Raw genomic sequence first — 23009 nt, 5'->3', positions numbered from 1 at the left:
CAGAGCGAGACTCCGTCTCAAAAAAAAAAAAAAAAAAAAATTTTTTTTTGAGACGGAGTCTCACTCTGTCACCTAGTCTGGAGTGCAGTGGCACGATCTTGGCTCACTGCAACCTCCACCTCCTGGATTCAAGCAATTCTCCTGCCTCAGCGTCCTGAGTAGCTGGGACTACAGGCCCGCACCATCATGCCCGACTAATTTTTGTATTTTTAATAGAGACGGGGTTTCACCATGTTGGCCGGGATGGTCTCGAACTCCTGACCTCAAGTGATCTGCCAGCCTCAGCCTCCCCAAGTGCCTGGCTGTTATGAATTTTAGAATCTGCTTGTCAATTCATGTAAAAAAGCCAGCTGGAATTTTGATTGGGATAGTGTTGAATCTCTAGATCAATTTGGAGATAATTATATTTTGACAATATTGAATCTTCTGAACCATGAACATACTCTATTTGTTTAAGGCTTAATTTCTTTTTTCTTTTTTTTTTTTTTTTTGAGATGGAGTTTTGCTCTTGTTGCCCACGCTGCAGTGTAATGGCGAGGTCTCTGCTCACTGCAACCTCCGCCTCCGGGGTTCAAGCAATTCTTCTGGCTCAGCCTCCTGAGTAGCTGAGATTACAGGCATGTGCCACAATGCCTATCTAATTTTGTATTTTTAGTAAAGACGGGGTTTCTTCATGTTGGTCAGGCTGGTCTCAAACTCCCAACCTCAGGTGATCCACCAACCTCGGTCTCCCAAAGTACTGGGATTACAGGCGTGAGCCACCGCGCCCAGCCTAAGTCTTAGTTTCTGTCAGCAGTGTTTTATAGTGTTCAGTATATAGGTTTTATACATCTTTTGTTGGATTTATCCCTAAATATTTTGTATTTTTAATATTACGGTAAATGGTGTTTTTAAAAGTTTCAATCTGCTGTTGTTAGCTTTAGAAATACAGTAAATGTTTCCTGTATTGATCTGGTATCCTGCAACATGGCTAATCTCACTTATTAGTTCTAGTCCCTTCTTGGTAGATTCCATCAGATTTCCTACATAGACAATCATGGCGTCAGAGAATAAAGACAGTTTTAATTCTTTTTTTTTCCCAATCTGAATGCCTATTTCTTTTTCTTGACTTACCGCACTGGCTAGAAGCTCCAATATAATATTGAATAAATGTAGTGAAGGTAGATATTCTTATTCCTGACTTTGGGGGAAAAGTACTCGTTCTTCCACCTTTAACTGTGATGCTAAGTGTATGGTTTTTGTAGATGTCCCTAATCAAGTTGAAGTTGCCTTCCGTATCGAAATTGTTGAGTGTTTTGGTTCTTTTAAAATCAGAAATGGATGTTAGACTTTTTAAAGTACTTTTTTGATGTCTATTGAGATTATCATGAGGTTCTTATTTTCTAGTCTGTTAAAATTGTGAATTACATTGATTGATTTTTAAATATTCAACCAAGCTTTCATTACTAGGATAAAACCCCATTGGTCATAATGTATTATCCTTTTGATGGATTTAATTTGCTAAAATGTTATTAATTTTTGTATCTGTGTTCATGAGGGATATTGGTCCATAATTTTCTCGAAATATCTTTATCTAGTTTGATTATCAGAGTCGTACTGTTTACTGTTATGACGCAGGATTGCACAGAAAGCCAGAGTACTGGAAACTGTGAAGAACCAAGGCAGCTTCTCATCATTTGCCTCTGATTTGTCTATCTGCCTGCCTCTTCCTCTCTCTGGAACTGCATAGTGCTTTTGCTGTGCCCTGCCCCGTGCATCTGCTAGCCTCCCTCTACCTGAGGGTTACAGTAGCCCAGTTTAGTTCCATATGCATGAATGGGAAACTTCTTTGAAATGGGGAGGTGTCGGCCGGGCGCGGTGGCTCAAGCCTGTAATCCCAGCACTTTGGGAGGCTGAGACGGGCGGATCACAAGGTCAGGAGATCGAGACCATCCTGGCTAACCCGGTGAAACCCCGTCTCTACTAAAAAATACAAAAAACTAGCCGGGCGAGTTGGCGGGCGCCTGTAGTCCCAGCTACTCGGGAGGCTGAGGCAGGAGAATGGCGTGAACCTGAAAGGCGGAGCTTGCAGTGAGCTGAGATCCGGCTACTGCACTCCAGTTTGGGCGACAGAGCGAGACTCCATCTCAAAAAAAAAAAAAAAAAAGAAATGGGGAGGTGTCCCCTGACTCCTTTTATTATCTTGCCTGGTGAGAAATGCTGGGAAAAGGTAATCCCTTCCTCCACCCTACTTTCCTCCATTGTTTGAGGCACTGAGTGGCAGGGTTATGTTTGTTTTATGATAGAATTATTAAAACTACAGATAGGCATAAACTCAGTCTAGAGAGTTCTCACTGATTTTTTCTTTTTAACGTTGCATGTTTCCTTACTTTGTTGCAGTATACATTATTTATCTTTGGGAAAGGACATAGAAAACTTATAGTACCTTGCTTTAGAAATGATGGTCATAATTTATTAATTCTCTTTTTTTTTTCTCAAAAAGGGAAGAATTATATGATGACTAATATATGTAACATACGACATTCTGAAAAAGGCAAAACTATAGGGAAAGAAAACAGATCAGTGGTTGCAAGGGCCTACAGGTAGAGGAAGTGGTTGACTATAATGAGACATGATGGGATTCTTTGGGAGGATGGAACTATTTGTAAGTGACCGTATGCATTTGTAAACTCTACACTAAAAGGGCACATGTAAATTATAATATAGAAAACCTGATTTGAAAAAGGTCCCTGGTACATAAAGGGATAGGGGATGGGGATATATCCTTTTTTTTTTTTTTTTAATACAGAAGTAGCACATATACTGCTTTAACTCTCCATGGGTATTAAAGATGAATAATAAATGATGATTCATCTTACCAGTAGCAAGACTGTCTTGCTACTAAACCCGTAGTAGTAAAAACTATGATATAGACACAGAGGTTGACAAAATAATAGGTCAGAAGAGAGAACTTAGAAACAAACCCACGTTATATATAGGAACTTGACATATGACAAAAATATCATTGCAAATAGGAAAGGAAAGGAAAGATGGGAATTCAACAACTGATACTGGGATAATTGGCATATGAAAGAGATTAAATTACATCTTAATAGTACAGAATATAGAAAAATGGACTTCAGCCAGACTAAATACCTAAATTTAAAAGGCAAAACACTAAAACTTTTAACATAAATAATAGAATATCTTCAGAATATCAAAGTAAATAAAGTTTTCTTAAGACATAGGAAATAGAACCAATAAGGAAAAGGAAGACCTCATATGACATGAGGAATGGAGGCCTCAGAGTTATAGAAGAACATATAAAATATACAACTATTGGTTTTTTAAAGGAGCAAAAGTAGTAAGATATATATTTATTGTGTAACTGTAGAGAGGAACGTTGGAAGTAAACAAAAGAAACTAATAGCAGTTATCTTAGAATGAGAGGAGATTGCAGATGGGTTGGAAGGTGATATAGTTTGGATGTGTGTCCCCATTCAGATATCATATTGAAATGTAATTCCCAATGTTGGAGGTGGGGCCTGGTGGGAGGTGATTGGATCATGGGGGCAGATTTCTCATGAATGGTTTAGCACCATCCCCATTGGTACTATCCTCGAAATAGTGACTGTGTTCTCGTGAGATCTGGTTGTTTAAAAGTGTGTAGCACCTCCTTCCTCCACTCTCGTTTCTCCTCCGGCCATGACATGCCTGTTCCCCATTTGCCTTCCACCACGATTGTAAGTTTCCTGAGGCCTCTCCAGAAGCTGAGCAGATGCCAACATCATCCTTCCTGTACAGCCTACAGAACTGTGAGCTAATTAAATCTCTTTTCTTTATAAGTTACCCAGTCTCTGGTATTTCTTTATAGAAATGTGAGAACAGATTAATACAAAAGGAGAAGTTCATATGCCTCTATAATATTTTGGGATTTTGAACCATGTAATGTGTTATCTACCTAAAAGAGTCAGTCTAAAAAATAAGCTCATAAATGTAGCCTCATATTTTATTTATTAATAAAATATTATAAATACAATAAAAACAATAAAAGCTCAAATTATAATATTATGTTAAATTGTAGTAAAATTAAATTGAAAAATGAAAACAAAAGATTGTGTTTGTCTTTTTACAGGGGATGAAAGAACAGAAACTTGAAGCCAAAAAAAAGCGTGATGAAGAAATAGAGGCAGAAAGACAAATTCTTGATCTGGAAGAAGAAATACATAAACAAGGAAAAAGAAAAAAGGCCATCGAAAATGCAAAGCAATGTCAATTTTACCAGACAGAAAGAGTGAAAAACTTTCATGTACTACTTGGGTTTTCTTGTATTTTTATATATATTTGACATATCTATACATAATTAGGCATCATTTTCTTAAAGTACTTTAATTTTTCTTTTGTAGTCAGGACTTCTTCTTAGTAGAGTTATGAAAGAACGTGATGCCCAGATTGAATTCCGAAAGAGTAAGATAAAATCAGATAAAAAATGGGAGGAACAATTGAAACTCAACATTGAAAAAGCTTTTAAAGAAGAACAAGAAAAAGCAGAAAAACGACACAGAGAAAGGGTGGCTCTTGCCAAAGATCATCTAAAACAGTATGTATACATAAAATACCTTTTTGTACCTTTCTCTTTTTTTTCATAATGGATGTAGCTTTTTTCTGATTATAAAAGTAATACATGCTAAAATAATTAGTCAGTAGAAAAAGTACAAAAAGGAGGTTAAAAATCACTATCACTTTCTTACCCAGAGATTGTATATTGGTTATTATTGTCATAATAATGCAACATAATACACAACCATGCAATCTAGTGGCATACAAAAAAAAAACATGTTTACTTCTCATGCATCTGGGGGTTGGCTGATCTAGGCTGGAATCAGGTAAGCAGCTTTTCTTCAAGCTGTAGGACTGGCTGGGTTTGTTTATTGTTGTGGAGAGGATTCTGATCCGCTTCATGTGTATACATTCTGAGGTTCAGGATGAAGCAGCCACATGGGGCAACTTTTCACATGGTATTGACAGAGATGCAAGAGAGCGAGCCCAAGCTTGCAAAAACACAACTAAACCCAAAGTCAATGGACAAGGAAGTATACTTGACCTTCCATCAGTCTAAAGCAAGTCACATGGCCAACCCCAAAAACAATAATGGAACAGAGAAGTAGACTTCCATTAAAGTGAGGCAGGAAGGGGAAGGGAGTGAATCTTTTCTGAATGATAAATCTAAACTACCATAGGAAGTTACTATTATTGTTTTGGTATATAGCCATGTGGAGTTTTTTTATGAAGGATTCATCAGGCTTATTGAAATATAATTTGCATTCAGTAAAATTCACCCTTTAAAAAGTATAGCTGCATAACTACCACTCAAATCAATATATAGAACATTTCCATCACCCCCAAAATTTCCCTCATGCCCCTTTGCTGTATAAGTTCTATCCCCTGCTCCTAGCCTCTGGAAGTCATTGATCTAGTGATAGACTTTTTTTTCTGAACGTATATACTCACGTTTTATAAAATGACATTTGAATTAGCAATATTGCCTTATTACATGCTTTTTTCATGTACCTGCATGTCATATGTATAATTATTTATCAAAATCACATTATATCTAAATGACACAGACATCAGTTCTCAGAATATATATATTGCCAAATTGTGTATTTTTCAATTCAGTCCTTAGTAACAAGGGAAGAAAAACCTTTGGATTTATTGTAATTTTTTTCTTTGGCAGTGTAGAGATCTAAACGTTTGTACAAGTTAGGGACAAAGCCATTGGCAGAGGGAGGCAAGTATTTGACCAGTGAATCACTTGTGTTTGAGAAATCTCTTGTTATATTGCAGCTCAGAGGTGGCAGTCAGATTTCCAGCAAGCTACTTGGCAAGTGCTAACACCTTTACAGGCTGTCTATCCTCCTATAGCCTTTGTATCTAGGCTGTGTTTGGGCCACAGCATGATTTTTCCTTGTAGTATTTGTCAGTAGGTTAGAGGTTCAAGCTGGTGTAGGATTTATTTTAGTTATTTCTTTGGCATATCTTCAGTGCAGTCTCAGAAATGTTCATCAAGCTCTGATATCAGCATAAATTCCTTTACTTACTTCTCATGGTGGGCTTTGTCCTTGTGGATGGTGACCAAGTGTTACCTGTCCTCACTGTACTCTCAACTGTTCTATTTTCCTTTGAGATGTCTTGAAAATTTAGTTATGTGGATAAGACTAATGGTATAGAATTTATATTGGTTGCATTGTGGGGAATTAGGAAAGGAAGGATGTTGTGATGGTTAATATTAGATGTCAACTTGATTGGATTGAAGGATGCCTAGATGGCTGGTAAAGTATCATTTCTGGGTGTGTCTGCGAGGGTGTCACCAGAGGAGATAGATGTTTGAGTCAGTGGTCTGGGAGAAGAAGTCCCACCCTCAATGTGGGTGGGAACCATCCAGTCAGCTGCCAGCACAGCTAGAACAAAGCAGGCAGAAGAAGGTGGGCTAATTTTGCTTGCTGAGCCTTCTGGCTTCCTCCGTTATTGGTGCCAGATGCTTCCTTCTGCTTTTCCTGCCCTTGGACGTCAGATCCCAGGTTCTTCCATCATTAGACTCTGGGACTTGCACCAGTGGCTTGCTGGGGGCTCTCGGGCCTTTGGCCACAGACTGAAGGCTGCACTGTGAGCTTCCCTGGTTTTGAGGCTTTTGGACTCCGACTGAACACTACTGGTTTCTCTCTTCCTCAGTTTGCAGACAGCCTATTGTGGGACTTCGCCTTGTAATAGTGTGAGCTAATTCTCCCAAATAAACTCACACATACACACACACCCTCTTGGTTCTGTTTCTCTGGAGAACCCATGACTAATAGAGATGTTCAACATGTGAACCTGGGTTGCCAATTTGTTTCCAAAGTCCTACAGCTTAAATTTAATAAGAAACATTCAAATCTGTAATTGAAAATAACATAGGAAATTATAAATGTATTATTATATATTTAAGTATATGAGTTTACAAACTTATCACCAAGCTATATTCTGTTGAATGTTTATTCGTGTATGGGTTTTATAGAATTCAGAATGCGTGTTACTTTAAAATACTGTTAGGAATAGTGATGAACCTATAAAAAACCTCTTTAAACCAATAGAAATGGAATAATAGCACTGGCGTTTACCTGAGTTGGGAAGAGGAGCATGTAGCAGAAAAGAGATGCAAAGGAGAATTCCTTTCCCCTTTCTTGAATAAGAGTTTATTCAGGAGCAAAATTTCAAAATAGGCTATTTATTCATTCGTTAGGATATTCCTTCCTTCATTAATTCATACAACATTTATTGAACAACCTCCATTTGCCAGTCACTATTCTAGTCATTGAGAATACAAAGATGAATATGATACAATCTTCTTAAGAAGTTCATGGCTGGGCGTGGTGGCTCATGCCTCCCAATCCCGGCACTTTGGGAGGCCAAGGTGGGTTGATCACTTGAGGTCAGGAGTTCGAGACCAGCCTGACCAACATGGTGAAACCCTGTCTCTACTAAAAAAATACAAAATTAGCCAGGCATGGTGGTACACGCCTGTAATCCCAGCTAGTCAGGAGGCTGAGGCAGGCGAATTGCTTGAACCTGGGAGGTGAAGGTTGCAGTGAGCCGAGATTGTGCCATTGCGCTCCAGCCTGGGCAACAAGAGTGAAACTCCATCTCAAAAAAAAAAAAAAAAAAAGTTCAGAATCTGGGAGCAGAGAGCACAGAAATGGAACAAATAATTAGAATATAATGATAAATATTATTTTGGCAAATATGTGTAGAGAGTGTGTGGAAGTGTGTAAAATGAGTATCTGACCCAGTCTAGAGAAGGCTTTTCAGAAGAAACTGGCTCCTGCACCTAATTGCAAAGAATAAATAGTAATAAGCCACGCTAAGAGTGGGCTGTAGAGGTATTTGAAGCACAGGTGAAGGCCCAGAGTGGGATAGAATATGGTGGATTTGGAGAACTCCAAGTAGTCAAGATGGCTGTAGTATAAAAGATGAAAGATAAGGTTGGAGAGATAGGCTGGGATCAGCTCATGGTGTCTTTTGTAGGTCCTGTGCCTTAAGGCCTGCCAGAATTTGGAATGACTGTCTTCTTTGGGCAAAGACCATATTTTAATTATTTTTATCACAAAGAAATGGAAATTGCAGAATACCAAAGGGCAAGTCTCTTTTTGTGTGCCCTATTAATTGTATTACCAAGTGCTACCTTGTGGTGATTTAAAATATTTCCACACATTCTTTGATACTCCTTTCTTCAGAGGATGGAGCCCAATTTATTTCCCTCTTAAGTGTGGCTATACATAGTAACTCATTTCCAAGAAATAGAATGTGTCAGAAATAATGGTGGGTGACATCTAAGCTTAGGATACTAAAGGCATTGTGGCTTTCTCCTTGCCATCTCCCATGGATTGCTCATTGGGGAATCTAACTGCCGTGGTGTAAGGATACTCAAGCAGATCAATGGAGAGGTCCATGTGGCAAGGACCTGACGTGTCCTGACACCAAATATGTGAAAGTGGATTCTCCAGCTTCCTTTAAGCCCTTGGATGACTACTACTTCAACTGGCATCTTGACTACAACATTAGTTGAGAACCATCCAACTAACTCACTCTCAGGTTCCTGACTCTCAGGAATGGTATGAGATAATAAGTGTTTATTGTTTTAAGCTGTTAAGTTTTAGAGTAATTAGTTATTCAGGAATAGAAAATTGAAACACATTGCACAGCTGCTGGCCCTGTGCCTGAAAGTAAAAATTCTCACATACTTTCTAAACAATCTATAAACTCCAGACCTGGGAAGCCTATGCTACTGTGGGGGCTTTGACTAGTATAAGAGTCTTTGTGTGACTCATAGCCCGGTGGGTATGATGGGGATATGACACATAAGATACCACAGTGACACCAAAATCCCAAAATAGAGGGATTTTGACCAGGAATCTTATACATAATTATTAAAAAGAAACTTAATGCCATAGCTATAGACACTGTATAGGTCTTCTTTCTTCTATATATAGGTAAGCCTTTCTCTAGAAACAGACACATAGACTTTGCTTAAGAAAAAAACTCACTAATTACTCTCTGTTAATCCCATCAGCTTCACACACAAAGAAAGAAAAAATGGTCATAGGATAGTTTGCATCACTTTTCCCTGGATAAAGATTATTTAGGGAAAGAGTAGAAAGAGAGAAGAGGGCTTAAGTGATCTCATCCATTTTGCAGATGTAAGTACCATCCTAAATCTGATAGCTCTAGTCTAGACCATCCCTTTGAACCCCAGCTTCACATATCCAGCTGCTTCCATGGTATCTCCATTTCAACGTCTCATAGTATCTCAAACTTAAAATGTCTACACAGAATCATTGATTTCCAGTGGCATCTTTATCCAACCAGTTTTTCAAACCAGAAATCTAAGAATTCACCTTGATTCCTCATTTTTCTTTATCTTCCACGTCAGATCTCTCAGCAATTCATTTTGATTTTTTCTCCAAAACAAATCATGAATTTGGTTTATCATATAAGATGGCAAACTTAATTGAGGAATATTGTGTGTGTTCTGACTAGTTTATCATCTAGTCCAGGCCACCCTCATATATTCCATGGGTTATTGTATTAGACTCTTAATTGGCCTCACATTATTTATTTGCCAAATTCTTCTTTACTTATCATCCAGAGATATTTTATCAAGATGAAAATTGATCATATTATTATTCTACCTTAAGCACTTCAATGGCTTTCCATTCAACTTAAAATAAAATGGAAATTTGACATTCCCTGCAAGGCTCTGTATGATCTGGCCTGCCTACTTCTCAACCTCCTCTTCTACCATTCCGTCCTCTTAGTTATGATGCCTCCGTTACACTGATCTTCCAGGGCCTAGAGCATCTACCAAACCCTTGCTTGCCTCATGTTTTCTCTACTGTCTGCAATTTTACCTGTCCATTCTTCATCTGTGGACCTCTTACCAGCTCAGAGAGGCCTTCCTGTCTTAGAGTTCAACTTCGTTGAAAGTTATCTAAGTACCTCAATTATGACTCTTTTACTTAGTCTCTTATTTTTTAAAAAACACTACAATTTGTAATTACATTGTCTATTTATAGGCATACCTTGTTTGTGCTTTGCTTTATTGTACTTTGCAGCTATTGTGTTTTTTTTACAAATCGAAGGTTTGTGGCAACCCTGCATTGAGCGAATTTATCAGCACCATTTGTTCAGCAGCATGTCACTTTATGTCTCTGTGTCTCATTTTGGTAATTCTCGCAGTATTTCAAATTCCTCAATATTACTATATCTATTATGGTGATCTGTGATCAGTGATCTTTGATGTTACTATTGTAATGTTTTGAGGTGCCACGAACTGCACCCATATAAGATGGCAAACTTAATTGAGGAATATTGTGTGTGTTCTGACTGCTCTACCAAGCACTGTTCCCCTATCTCTCTCTCTTTCCTTGGGCTTCCTTATTCCCTGAGACACAACAATATTGAAATCAGGCCAATTAATAACCTTATAATGGCCTCTAAGTGTTCAAATGAAAGGAAGAGGTGCACACCTCTCATTTGAAGTCAAAAGCTAGAAATGATTAAGCTTAGTGAGGAAGACATGTCAAAAGCCAAAACAGGCTGAAAGCTGAATCTCTTCCACCAAACAGCCAAGCTGTGAATGCAAAGGAAAAGTTCTTGAAAGAACTTAAAAGTGCTACTCTAGTGAGCACACAAATGATAAGAAAGCCAAACAGCCTTATTGCTGATATGGAGAAAATTCTAGTGGTTTGGATAGAAGCTCAAACCAGCCCTGACATTCCCTTAAGCCAAAGCCTAATCCAGAACAAGGTCCTAACTCTCTTCAAGTCTGTGATGGCTGGAGAGGTACAGACACTGCAGAAGAAAAACTTGAAGCTAGCAGAAGTTGGTTCATGAGGTTTGAGGAAAGAAGCTGCCTCCATGACATAAATGTACAAGGTGAAGCATCAAGTGCTGATGTAAAAGCTGCAGCAAGTTATCCAGAAGATTTGGCTAAAATCATTGATGAAAGTGATAATACATTTCCAGTGTAGATGAAGCAGTCTTACATTGGAAGAAAATCCCATCTAGGACTTTCATAGCTAGAAGAGAAATCAATGCCTGGCTTCAAAGCTTCAAAGGGCAGACTGACTCACTTGTTAGCAGCTAATGTAGCTGGTGACTTTAAGCTGAAGCCAATGCTCATTTACCATTCTAAAAATCCTAGGACCCTTAAGAATTATGTTAAATCTTCTCTGCCTGGGCTCTGGAAATGGAACTACAAAGCTAAGATGGCATCACTTGTGTTTACAGCAAGGCTTACTGAATATTTTAAGCCCACTATTGACATCTACGGCTCAGAAAATAATATTCCTTTCAAAATATTACTGACCATTGACAATGCACCTGGTCATTGTCAGTGATCAGTAATAAGAGCTCTGATGGAGATATACAGGAGATTAATGTTGTTTTCATGGCTGTTAACATAACATCCATTCTGCAGCCCATGGATCAAGGAGTAATTTAGGCTTTCAAGTCTTACTATTAAAGAAATGCATTTCAGAAGACTATAGCTGCCATAGATAACGTTTCCTCTAATGGATCTGGGGAAAGTAAATTGAAAACCTTCTGGAAAGGATTCACCATTCCAGTTGCTATTAAGAACATTTGGGCCAGGTGCAGTGACTCATGCCTGTAATCCCAGCACTTTGGGAGGCTGAGGTGGGTGGATCACCTGTGGTCAGGAGTTCGAGACCAGCCTGGCCAACATGGTCAAACCCTATCTCTACTAAAAATATAAAAATTAGCCAGGCATGGTGGTGGGCATCTGTAATCCCAGCTACTCGGGAGGCTGAGGCAGGAGAATCTCTTGAACCTGGGGGGCAGAGGTTGCAGTGAGCTGAGATTACGCCGTTGCACTCCAGCCTGGGCAATAAGAGTGAAACTCCATCTCAAAAAAAAAAAAAAAAAAGAACATTTGTGATTCATGGAAGAAAGTTAAAAATATCAACATTAATAAGAGTTTGGAAGAAGTTGATTTCAGCCTTCATGGATGACTTTGAGGGGTTCAAGACTTCAGTGGAGAAAGTAACTGCAGATGTGGTGTCAATAGCAAGAGAACTAGAATTAGAAGTGGAGCCTGAAGATGTGAGTGAATTGCTTCAATCTCATGATAAAACTTGAATGGATGAGAAGCTGATTCTTATGGATGAGCAAAGAAAGTGGTTTCTTGAGATGGAATCTGCTGTGGGTGAAGATGCTGTGAAAACCATTCAAATGACAGCAAAGGATTTAGGATATTATATAAACTTAGTTGATAAAGCAGCAGCAGGTTGAGAGGATTGACTCTAATTTTGAAAGAAGTCCTACTGTGGGTTAAATGCCCTCCAACAGCATTACATACTACAGGGAAACCTTCTGTGAAGAGTCAATCAATATGGCAGACTTCATTGTTGTCTTATTTTTTTTTCTGTTTTCTTTTCTTTTTGCCTTCCTTTCCTTTTCTTTTCTTTTCTTTTCTTTTCTTTTCTTTTCTTTTTTTTTTGACAGAGTCTCACTCTGTCGCCCAGGTTGGAGTGCAGTGGTGCAATCTCGGCTCACTGCAAGCTCCGCCTCCTGGGTTCACTCCATTCTCCTGCCTCAGCCTCCCGAGTAGCTGGGACTACAGGCGCCCACCACCATGCCTGGCTAATTTTTTGTATTTTTAGTAGAGACGGGATTTCACCGTGTTGGCCATGGTGGTCTCGATCTCCTGACCTCATAATCTGCCTGCCTCGGCCTCCCAAAGTGCTGGGATTACAGGCGTGAGTCACTGCGCCCAGCCCATTGTTGTCTTATTTTAAATAAATTGCCACAGCCACTTCAGCCTTCAAAAACCACCACCCTGATCAGTCAGCACCCATCAACGTCAAGGCAAGACCCTCTGTTAGCAGAAAGATTCTGACTTCTTGAAGGCTGAGATGGTTGTTAGCATGTTTTAGCAATAAAGTATTTTTTAATTAAGATGTATACATTTTCTAGACATGATGCTATTGTATACTTAATAGACTACAGTATAGTGTAAACATAACTTTTATATGCAATGGGAAACTAAAACATTTGAATGGCTTACTTTATTGAGATATTCATTTTATTGCAGCAGTTTGGAACCAAACCCACAATATCTCTGAGGTATGCCTGTACTTTGTTTGTTTTTGCTTGTCTCCGTCACTAGAATGAGTGAGCCATATCTGTTTTATCATTGTAGTAGAAATTCAATAAATAGTAGGTAAATGAATGAGAGGTCTAAGGATTAGAGAAGAGTTAGGTATAATTCTTAAGTCCCTAGCATAGGTAACTGAAAAGATGGTGGTACTGTTCACCAAAATAAAGAAAAGAGACCAAAAGGGTCAGTTTAGAAGAGAAGGATGATGAATTTGGTTTTAGATGTAGAGAAGGTAAAGTACCTATGTAATAGCCAGGTGATGATGCCTAATGGGTTGTCTCTATAAGAATCAAGGTAGGCTGGGCATGGTGGCTCATGCCTATCATCCTAGCAGTTTGGGAGGTCAAGCAGGGAGGATCACTTGAGCCCAGGAGTTCAAAGACCATCCTGGTTAACATAGTGAGACCCCTGTGGAGTCCTAATTGGAGAAAAGTAGTCGGGCTGGTGGGAGCGAGAAAAAGCAAAACAAAAGATGCAGATAAGCTACAAGCCTGCCTTTTTTCCTGGTTCAGGACACATAGCCCTTCTGCACAAATAATTCACAATCTTCCTGTGCTCAACTACCACCAGCCACCTGCAAGTAAGCTCACTGCAACCTTGGTGTTATCAGTACTGCGTAAAGCCCTCCTCAGCATACAGCATAAACACTATCCTATAAAATCTCCAGCAAGCCTTGTTTCCTCACCGCCAGCCTCTCTCTTGCAGGCTGCTTATTGCCTCACTGGCAATGTATTTTTATACTTTTTCTAATAAGGCTGCCTTTCTTTATCTACAATTGTCTTGGCAAATTCTTTTACCCCCATGCTAATACCCAGATAGCCATCTTTCCCCTGCAACAACTCTCTCTCTCTCTCTCTCAAAAAAAAAAAAAAAAAAAAAAAAGCTAGAATTAGCTGGGTGTGGTGGTACACACCTGTAGTTCCAGCTTGGGAGGCTGACGCAGAAGGATCACTTGAACCCAGGAGTTTGAGGTTGCAGTGAGCTATGAGGTTGCAGTGAGCTATAATTGCAACACTACACTCCAGCCTGGATGAGAGAGTGAGACCCTGTCTCAAAAAACAATGTTTAAAAATGAAAGAATCAAACTTGTCTATTGTAATAGAGAGAGAGAGAGAGAGAACTCGGTTTGGATGTTTGACTACTGACTTCGTTTTTAGGCCTCACTCTCACTTCCCTTTTGGCCCTACATCTGTACAGGCTGATAAGAAGGGTCCTGGAACTCTCCTCCTCCTCTTTCGGCACCAGTACTTAATTTAAATCCCTCCTGCTCAGAAACTTTTCCTCAGTCCCACCTCTTAGCCATTAATAAAGGCCCCAAACCCACTCCCTCTGCTTTGTCCAAAGCAATCAATACCTACTTGTGCCTGCCCAGCTCTTCCCAGGAGTCCCTCGGTGAGTAATACTTTCTACCAAGTTTTCTTGGGATGTAATGTCATCAGTCTGGACATCTGAACCAAATTTTGGGTAGTAGTCTTTCCTGCTTTTACAGGAGAACTGTGCAACATCTATGTAAGCCCAAGAATCAGATCTGTGCTAGATAAGTACAGATTTGGAACCTTCAGAATGTGAATCAAGGATAGCAAGGAGCCTACTCAAGGAGAGCAAGGCGTTGACATATTCAGCTCTAATTTCCTGGTAGAGGCTGCCCAATGCATTGTTTGAGAAGGACCAAGGATCAGCAGGAAAGAGTTTTGTGTTGGTGGCTGACATCTGCTTTGGGAATGGGAGTTGGAAGTAATGATATGAATGTTATGTATTTCTTCCTTGAACTAGAGGATCTCAAATTTACTTCAGCAAGTTAACTTTGCATTAAGCCAAATTAATGGCATATGGATGACAAGTCTATTCAAACTACCCAAACTAAGGAGAAAGTCTCTTTTGACAGCGAATTAAATTTTTAATTATTGTAAATTATTGTGTAAGTCACTGGCAATATATTATATTTTAACTGACATTAGAGACGTTTTTGTTATTCTTAGAATAGGTAATTTTTTTGCTGAAATGACAAATTATCCAATGGATGCATAGTTATAATGTTAGTAATTTCCAGATTTGCTAAGAAATGCTAAAGTTGAAAAATTTTAAAGTATCTTGTTTTCCCTTAAAAGTAGCAATTTAAAAATTTCAAAAGCTTCTGTTTTTAGAATTGGATAAATCTCTTTTTATAATGTTCTTCAAATCTTTCTTTTTTTTGAGACAGAGTCTTGCTCTCACCCAGGCCAGGGTGCAGTGGTGTGATCTCAGCTCTCTGCAACCTCTGCCACCCAGGTTCAAGCGATTTCCTTTCTCAGCCTCCCAAGTAACTGGGTGTACAGGTGGGCACCACCACATCTGGCTAAATTTTTTTTTTTTTTTTTTGGTAGAGATGGGGTTTCATTATGTTGGCCAGGCTGGTCTCAAACTCCTGACCTCAGGTGATCTGCCCACCTTGGCCTCCCAAAGTGCTGGGATTACAGCGTGAGCCACTGCGCCCAGCCTTGAGTTTTGTTTTTTTTTTTAGGGCAATCATAAACCTGGTTTAGCATTGACCAACAGTGATCTTTTTATTACCTCCTCCTAAAGAGAGTGACTCTGACTCTAAAGCTTATTATTCTGCACAGATGAATCAAGTAGGAATCTCCTGTCCTGAATTGGCTTAACAGTAACAAAGTAAACTTGTTGGCTCACTTAACTGTATAGTCCTCCATGGCATAGGGGAAGGGAATTTTCCCTTCCCTAAAGCTGAGTGAGGGGACTCCAGTAAAAAATGTTTTCTCGATTGGGTGCATATGAAAGAAAGGTTGGCTGGGTACATTGGCTCATGCCTGTAATCCCAACACTTTGGGAGGCTGAGGCGGGAGGATTGCTTCAGGCCAGGAGTTTGAGACCAGCCTGGACAACATAGCAAGACCCCATTTCTATAGAAGAAAAATTTTTAAAGAAAGAAAGGTTTATTCCTTAGTCATTCATCTATTTAGGTGGGTTGTTGACCTATCCTGTGCCTACCTTTTCAGGAAAAAAGAGAGAGCGAGAGAGAGGGCAGATAGAGTAGTGAGAAAGCCTGTATATTGTTGATTGGCTAACAAGGATGCATGGATTTTCCATGGGCAAGGAGACAACTTGGACTTGTGCTGTCTTGCCAGTATGCAGAGGTTTGGCTGCCGGATGAGAGGCCTTTGAGACCTGGAGTCTTTACTAAACTACTTAGAGTGGGAGCTCCTGGTAGTGATGGTGGTGGGGTTTAGGGGTGAGTTGAAGAGATGGAGCTGGAGCTAAATCACTCAGATCAGGGCTCTGCAGTGAGGAGGACCCTCAGGGATCTCTGAGGAACTCACACATAAGTTTGGAAAGACAGCCAGGGAGGCTGACCACTCAGAAGAAATTATCAGCTATTCAGTATTGGCTACAGAAAGAATTACAACGCAAGTGGTCAGTTGAGTAAGGAGACCGTTCTTCCTCTCATTCCATCAAACTGCATTCCTTGAGAGGCTAGACCCACAGCTTATGTAGCATCATCTAGGGCTGAAGTTGGGAAGCACTAGGGATTAGGAACCTTTCTGTAAAATAATGTCACTATTTCTTCTTACTGTCATCCCATTAACTGGTTCTTTCTAAAGGAAAAGAACTTACTTGGGTGAAAAATGAAATAAATTTTGAGGCAAGGAAAGTATTGCCAATTCTAGGTTAACCAAGATTGGATTAGTTTTAATCACTGCTGTTTAATGTCTGTTCTTTTCCCCCAAAGAAGTTCACAACTTCCTTGCAGCTTCAGCTCATTCCAGGTTGGAACTGAATTCATTTCTTAAAAATATAGCCTATTTTTCTGCTTTGTTCTCAATTATAATTATGTTTTTGCTTTAGAATAAAGGAACATGAGGAAGAAGAAGAAAGAAGGAAAAAGCGTGAAGAAAAAGATGCCGAAGAAATAAAGCGACAGAATGCATTATATGAAATTGAAATGAGAAAAAAACTAGAAAAGAAAAGAGAAGAGATGCATGAAAGCAGGAGACGGTTTCTCGTAAGTTGGAAGTGCAAAAGTTCCAAAAAGGTTCAAAGTCAAATGCCCAACTTTTAAAATTAATACATAATATATTTGTACATGTTTATAGAGTACATGTGGTATTTTGATCCATACATACGTTATGTAATGATCAAATAAGGGAATTTAGGTTATCTGTCACCTTGAACATTTATCATTTCTTTGTGTTGGGAACATTTCAAATCTTCTAGTTATTTTGAAATGTACAATATATTGTTGTTAACTATAGTCCCCCCACTATGCTATCAAACACTAAAACTTATTCCTTATATCTAAAACTTTGTACATCCCCACTGTGTCTCCACGTCCTTACCAGCTTCTGATAGAATAACTGTCATTCTAGTTTCTGCTTTTTAGCTCACACATAATGAGTGAGAACATAGTATATTTGTCTTTCTGTGCCTGCAAATGCCTAACTTTTAATATTAAAAAAAAAAGTGGGGTAGAAAAGGAGTTGCTATTAAGTTGGGTTTCTAAGGGAATGTATACTTTTGGGATAGCTATATTTGCTGTGGTTTTATATGCATGTGCTCTCATGCACGAACAAGAAAGAGAGAAGAGAAAATGATATTTTAAAACAATGAATTTATTTTCTTAAGAGTTGTGGGGAATGAATGGGGTGATTTATGTTTGGGGTCTGTTGTGCCATTAATATGTGCTCCACAAACGGTAATATTTTTGTCACAGTTCACCACAGGGGCATGTTTGGAGGGTCTCCTAGTCGTAGTGTCACTGCCCTCTAGCTCCAGGCCTGGGGCTTTCCCTAGCACTGCTGAGGAGCCATCTGTGCAGGTCAGCCCCTCGAGGGCAGAGGAGAGGGGCCGAGTAATTGGAGGTTCAAGAGGAGGATAAAAGAATAAGGATAGAGTTATGAGCAGTGCCTGAAAATGCCCAGCCTACAGAGTCTTTGAGAAGGAAATTTATAATTAGGTGAATGTGGTATTGAAAGATGCAAATGGCATCTTGGAGGACTTGCAGTCATACAGAGGAGATGACCATAAAATACAAGAGGCAATCCAGCAGCCAGCAGATGAGAAGTTGGAAGAGAAGGCATGGGGTGCATTTGTTCCACTGGGAGGCAAATTAAAGAAATCTTATGAATTGTCTCAGCAGTAAGAAGCAGCATTAAAATGTCTTCAGAGAGCCTTGACAAGTACCCCATGTTCTCCCACCCAGCATCTAGTGCAAAAATAGCCTTTTGCTAAAGAGTTTGCAGAAATTCTTCATTTCACACTCTGGTTTGATGAACTCAGGATGACAAATCCTGCTATACAGAATGATTTCAGCTATTATAGAAGAACACTGAGTTGTATAAGGATTAATAATGTATCATCAGGCCGAGCACAGTGAGTGGCTCATGCCTATAATCCTAGCACTTTGGAAGGCTAAGGCAGGCAGATCTCTTTGAGCTCAGGAGTTCGAGACCAGCCTGGCCAACATGGTGAAACCCTGTCTCTACAAAAAATATAAAAATTAGCCAGGCATGGTAGTGCACGCCTGTGGTCCCAGCTACTCAGGAGGCTGAGGCTGGAGGATTGCTTGAGCCCAGAAGTAGAGGCCGCAGTGAGTCAAGATCATGTCACTGCACTCCAGCCTGGGCAATAGAGCAAGACTCTGTCTCAAAAAAAAAAATATATATACACACACACACACACACATATGTGTATATATATGTGTGTGTGTGTGTATATCAAATAACCTAATGAGGCATCTTAAAGAACTAGAAAAGCAAGAGTAAACCAAACCCAAAATCCCAAGACACAACCCAAGTGCAAAATTAGTAGAAGAAAATAAATAATAAAGATCAGAGCAGAAATAAATGAAATTGAAGCAAAAAAAAAAAAAAAATAGGAAAGAGCAATGGAATGAAAATTTGGTGGTTTTGTTTTGTTTTGTTTTGTTTTTGAGATGGAGTCTTGCTCTGTCTACCAGGTTGGAGTGCAGTGGTGTGATCTCAGCTCACTGCAACCTCCGCCTCCTGGGTTCAAGCGATTCTTCTGCCTCAGCCTCCTGAGTAGCTGGGATTACAGGCACGCACCATCATGCTCAGCTAATTTTTCTATTTTTTTAGTAGAGACAAGATTTCACCATGTTGGCCAGGCTGGTCTTGGACTCCTGACCTCATGATCTGCTTGCCTAGGCCTCCCAAAGTGCTGGGATTACAGGCATGAGCCACCGTACTCGGCCTGAAACTTTTTTTTTTTTTTTTTTAAAGATAAACAAAATTTACAAACCTCTAGCCAGATTAACTAAGAGAAAAAGAGAATACCTGAATGAAAAAACTCAGAGATGAAAACTAAGACATTACAGCTGATGCTGCAGAAATTCAAAGGATCATTAGAGGCTACTACGAACAACTATATGTCAATAAATTGGACAATCAAGAATACATGGGTAAGTTCCTAGACACATACAACCTACTGAGATTGAACCATGAAGAAATCCAAAACCTGAACAGACCAATAACAAGGGATGAGATTGAAGCCATAATAAAAAGTCTTCCAGTAAAGAAAAGCCTGGGACCCAATGGCTTCACTGCTGTATTCTACCAAACCTCCAAAGAAGGACTAATGCCAATCCTACTTAGACTATTCTGAGAAATAGAGGAGGAATACTTTCACACTTAAAACATACCTTTAAAAGGAATACTTTCACACTCATTCTGTGATGCCAGTATTACCCTGATACCAAAACCAGACAAAGATACATCAAAAAAAGAATACTACAGGCCAGTGTCTCTGATGAATGTTGATACAAAAATCCTCAACAAAATACTAGCAAACTGAATTCAACAATACATTAGTAAGATAATTCATCATGACGAAGTGGGATTTATCCCTGGGATGCAAGGATGGTTCAACATATGGAAATCAATCAATGTGATATATAAACAGAATGAAGGACAAAACCAAATGATCATTTCAATTGATGCTGAAAAAGCATTTGAAAAAATTCACCACTCTTTCATGATAAAAATCCCCACAAAACTGGGGATAGAAGGAACATACTTCAACATAATTAAAGGCATATATGACAGACCCACAGCTAGAACCATACTGAATGGGGAAAATTTGAAAGCCTTTTCTCTATGATCTGGAACACAACAAGGATGTCCAGTGTCACCACTGTTATTCAACAATGTACTGAAAGTCCTAGCTAAAGCAATCAGATAAGAGAATGAAACAAAAGGCATCCAAAATAGAAAGTAAGAAGTCAAATTATCCCTGTTTGCAGATGATATGATCTTATATTTGGAAGGCCCTAAAGACTGTTCCAAAAATGTATTAGAGCTGATGAGCAAATTCAGTAAAGTTGCAGGACACAAAATCGACACATAAAAATCAGTAACATTTCTGTATGCCAACAGCAAACAATCTGAAAAAGAAATCAAGAAAGTAATCCCATTTACACAGCTACAAATAAAATAAAATGCCTAGGAATTAATCAAAGAAGTGAAAGATCTCTACCATGAAAACTATAAAACACTGATGCAAGAAATTGAAGAAGACACAAAAAATGGAAAGATATTCCATGTTCATGGATTGGAAGAATCAATGCTATTCAAATGTCCATACTACTGAAAGCAGACTACAGAGTCAGTGCAATCCCTGTCAAAATACCAATGACATTCTTCACAGAAATAGAAAAAAAAACAATCCTAAAGTTTATATGGAACCACAAAAGACCCAGAATAGCTAAAGCTATCCTGAGCAAAAGAGTGAAACTGGAGGAACCACATTGCCTGACTTCAAAACACCATGGTACCAGCATGAGAAAAGATACACAGACCAATGGAACAGAATACAGAACCCAGAAATAAATGTATACACCTACAGTGAACTCATTTTCTTATTTTTAAATTTTTGTTTATTTTAAAATTATTTTTGAGATGGAGCTTGCTCTGTTGCCCAGGCTGGAGTGCAGGGGTGTGATCTTGGTTTAACTCTGCCTCCCAAGTTCAGGTGATTCTCTTGCCTCAGCCTCCCAAATAGCTGGGTTTAAGGCACCCACCACCATGCCTGGCTAATTTTTGTATTTTTCAGTAGAGATGGGATTTCACCATGTTGGCCATGGCTCGTCTCAAACTCCTACCTCAAGAGATCCGCCTGCCTTTGTCTCCCAAAGTGCTGGGAATACAAATGTGAGCAACCATGCCTGATCCCTACAATGAACTCATTTTCGACAAAGGTGCCAAGAACATATGTAGGAGAAAAGACAGTCTCTTCAGTAAATGGCGCTGGGTAAACTGGATATCCATATGCAAAAGAATGAAACTAGACCCCTATCTCTCACCATACACAAAAATCAAATTAGGATAGGCACAGTGGCTCACACCTATAATTCCAGCACTTTGGGAGGCCAAGGCAGGAGGATCACTGGAGGCCAGGAACTTGAGACCAGCCTGGGCAACATAGCAAGACCCTACCTTTCTCTCTCTCTCTCTCTCTCTCTCTCTCTTTCTTTCTTTCTCTCTCTCTCTCTCTCTATATATATATATATATATTTGATTAAAAATCAAATCAAAGTGGATTAAAGACTTAAATCTAAGACCTCACACTATGAAACTACTAGAAGAAAACCTTGAAGAAACTCTTTAGGACATTGGACTGGACAAAGATTTCTTGAGTAATACCCTATAACCACAGGCAACTAAAGCAAAAAGGGACAAACTGGATCATATCAAGTTAAAAAGCTTCTGCACAGCAAAGGAAACAAAATAGTGAAGAGACAACCCACAGAATAGGAGACAGTATTTGCAAATTATCCATCTGACAAGAGATTGATAACCAGAATATATAAGGAGCTCAAACAACTCAATAGGAAAAACAAATCTAATAATCTGATTTTTAAATGGGCAAAGATCTGAATAGACATTTCTCAAAAGAAGACATACAAATGGCTAAGAGGTTGATATAGTTTGGCTCTGTGTCCCCACCCAAATCTCATGTTGAATTGTAATTCCCAATGTTCAGGGAGGGACCTGCTGGGATGTGATTGGATCATGGGGGTGGATTTTCCCCTTGCTGTTCTCATGATAGTAAGTTCTCATGAGATCGGGTTGTTTAAAAGTGTGTAGCACTTTCCCCTTTACTCTCTCTCCTGCTGCCATGTAAAGATGTGCCTTGCCTCCCCTTTGCCTTCTGCCATGATTGTAAGTTTCCTGAGCCCTTCCCAGCCATGCTTTCTGTACAGCCTGTGGAACTGTGAATCAGTTAAACCTCTTTTCTTTATAAATTACCCAGTCTCAGGTAGTTCTTTATAGCATTGTAAGAACGGACTAATACAGAAAATTGGTACTGAGGGTGGGGCATTGCTATAAAGATACCTGAAAATATGGAAGTGACGTTGGAACTGGGTAAGAGACAGAGGTTGAAGCAGGAGCTCAGAAGAAGACAGGAAGATGAGAGACAGTTTAGAACTTCCTACAGACTTGTTGAATGGTTGTAACCAAAATGCTGATAGTCATGTGGACAATGAAGTCCAGGCTAAGGTGGTATTAGATGCAGATGAGGAACTTATTGGGAAATGGAGTAAAGGTCACTCTTACTACGCTTTAGTAAAGAGACTAGCAGCCTTGAGTCCCTGCTTTAGAGATCTAGAGCAGGAATGCTTTTTACAGCACCCAAGTCACCCCTTGAATGCTTTGCTTCTTAGAATTTTTTTCTGCCAGATACCCTAAATCATCTCTCTCAAATTCAAAGTTCCACAAATCTCCAGGGCAGGGGCAAAATGCCACCGGTCTCTTTGCTAAAACATAACAAGAGTCATGTTTGCTCCATTTCCCAACAAGTTCTT

The 23009-nt window shown here is 39.3% G+C and overlaps 1 protein-coding gene across 1 annotated transcript in view; it reads left to right on the top strand.

Annotated features, from left to right (window-relative positions):
- CFAP210 (cilia and flagella associated protein 210) overlaps nucleotides 1-23009 on the top strand; it is a 56978-nt gene that overhangs the window by 16283 nt on the left and 17686 nt on the right. The window contains exons 3-5 of the mRNA XM_028830820.2: nucleotides 4115-4288; nucleotides 4386-4579; nucleotides 17036-17192. Coding sequence (XP_028686653.1) covers nucleotides 4115-4288; nucleotides 4386-4579; nucleotides 17036-17192 — 525 coding nt within the window. The remainder of the gene's footprint in view (nucleotides 1-4114; nucleotides 4289-4385; nucleotides 4580-17035; nucleotides 17193-23009) is intronic.

Source organism: Macaca mulatta, chromosome 12 (genome assembly GCF_049350105.2).
Source record: "Macaca mulatta isolate MMU2019108-1 chromosome 12, T2T-MMU8v2.0, whole genome shotgun sequence".
Lineage (NCBI taxonomy): Eukaryota > Metazoa > Chordata > Mammalia > Primates > Cercopithecidae > Macaca > Macaca mulatta.
Note: the sequence above shows the minus strand (reverse complement) of the source record. Positions and strands in the feature narration are given on the sequence as shown.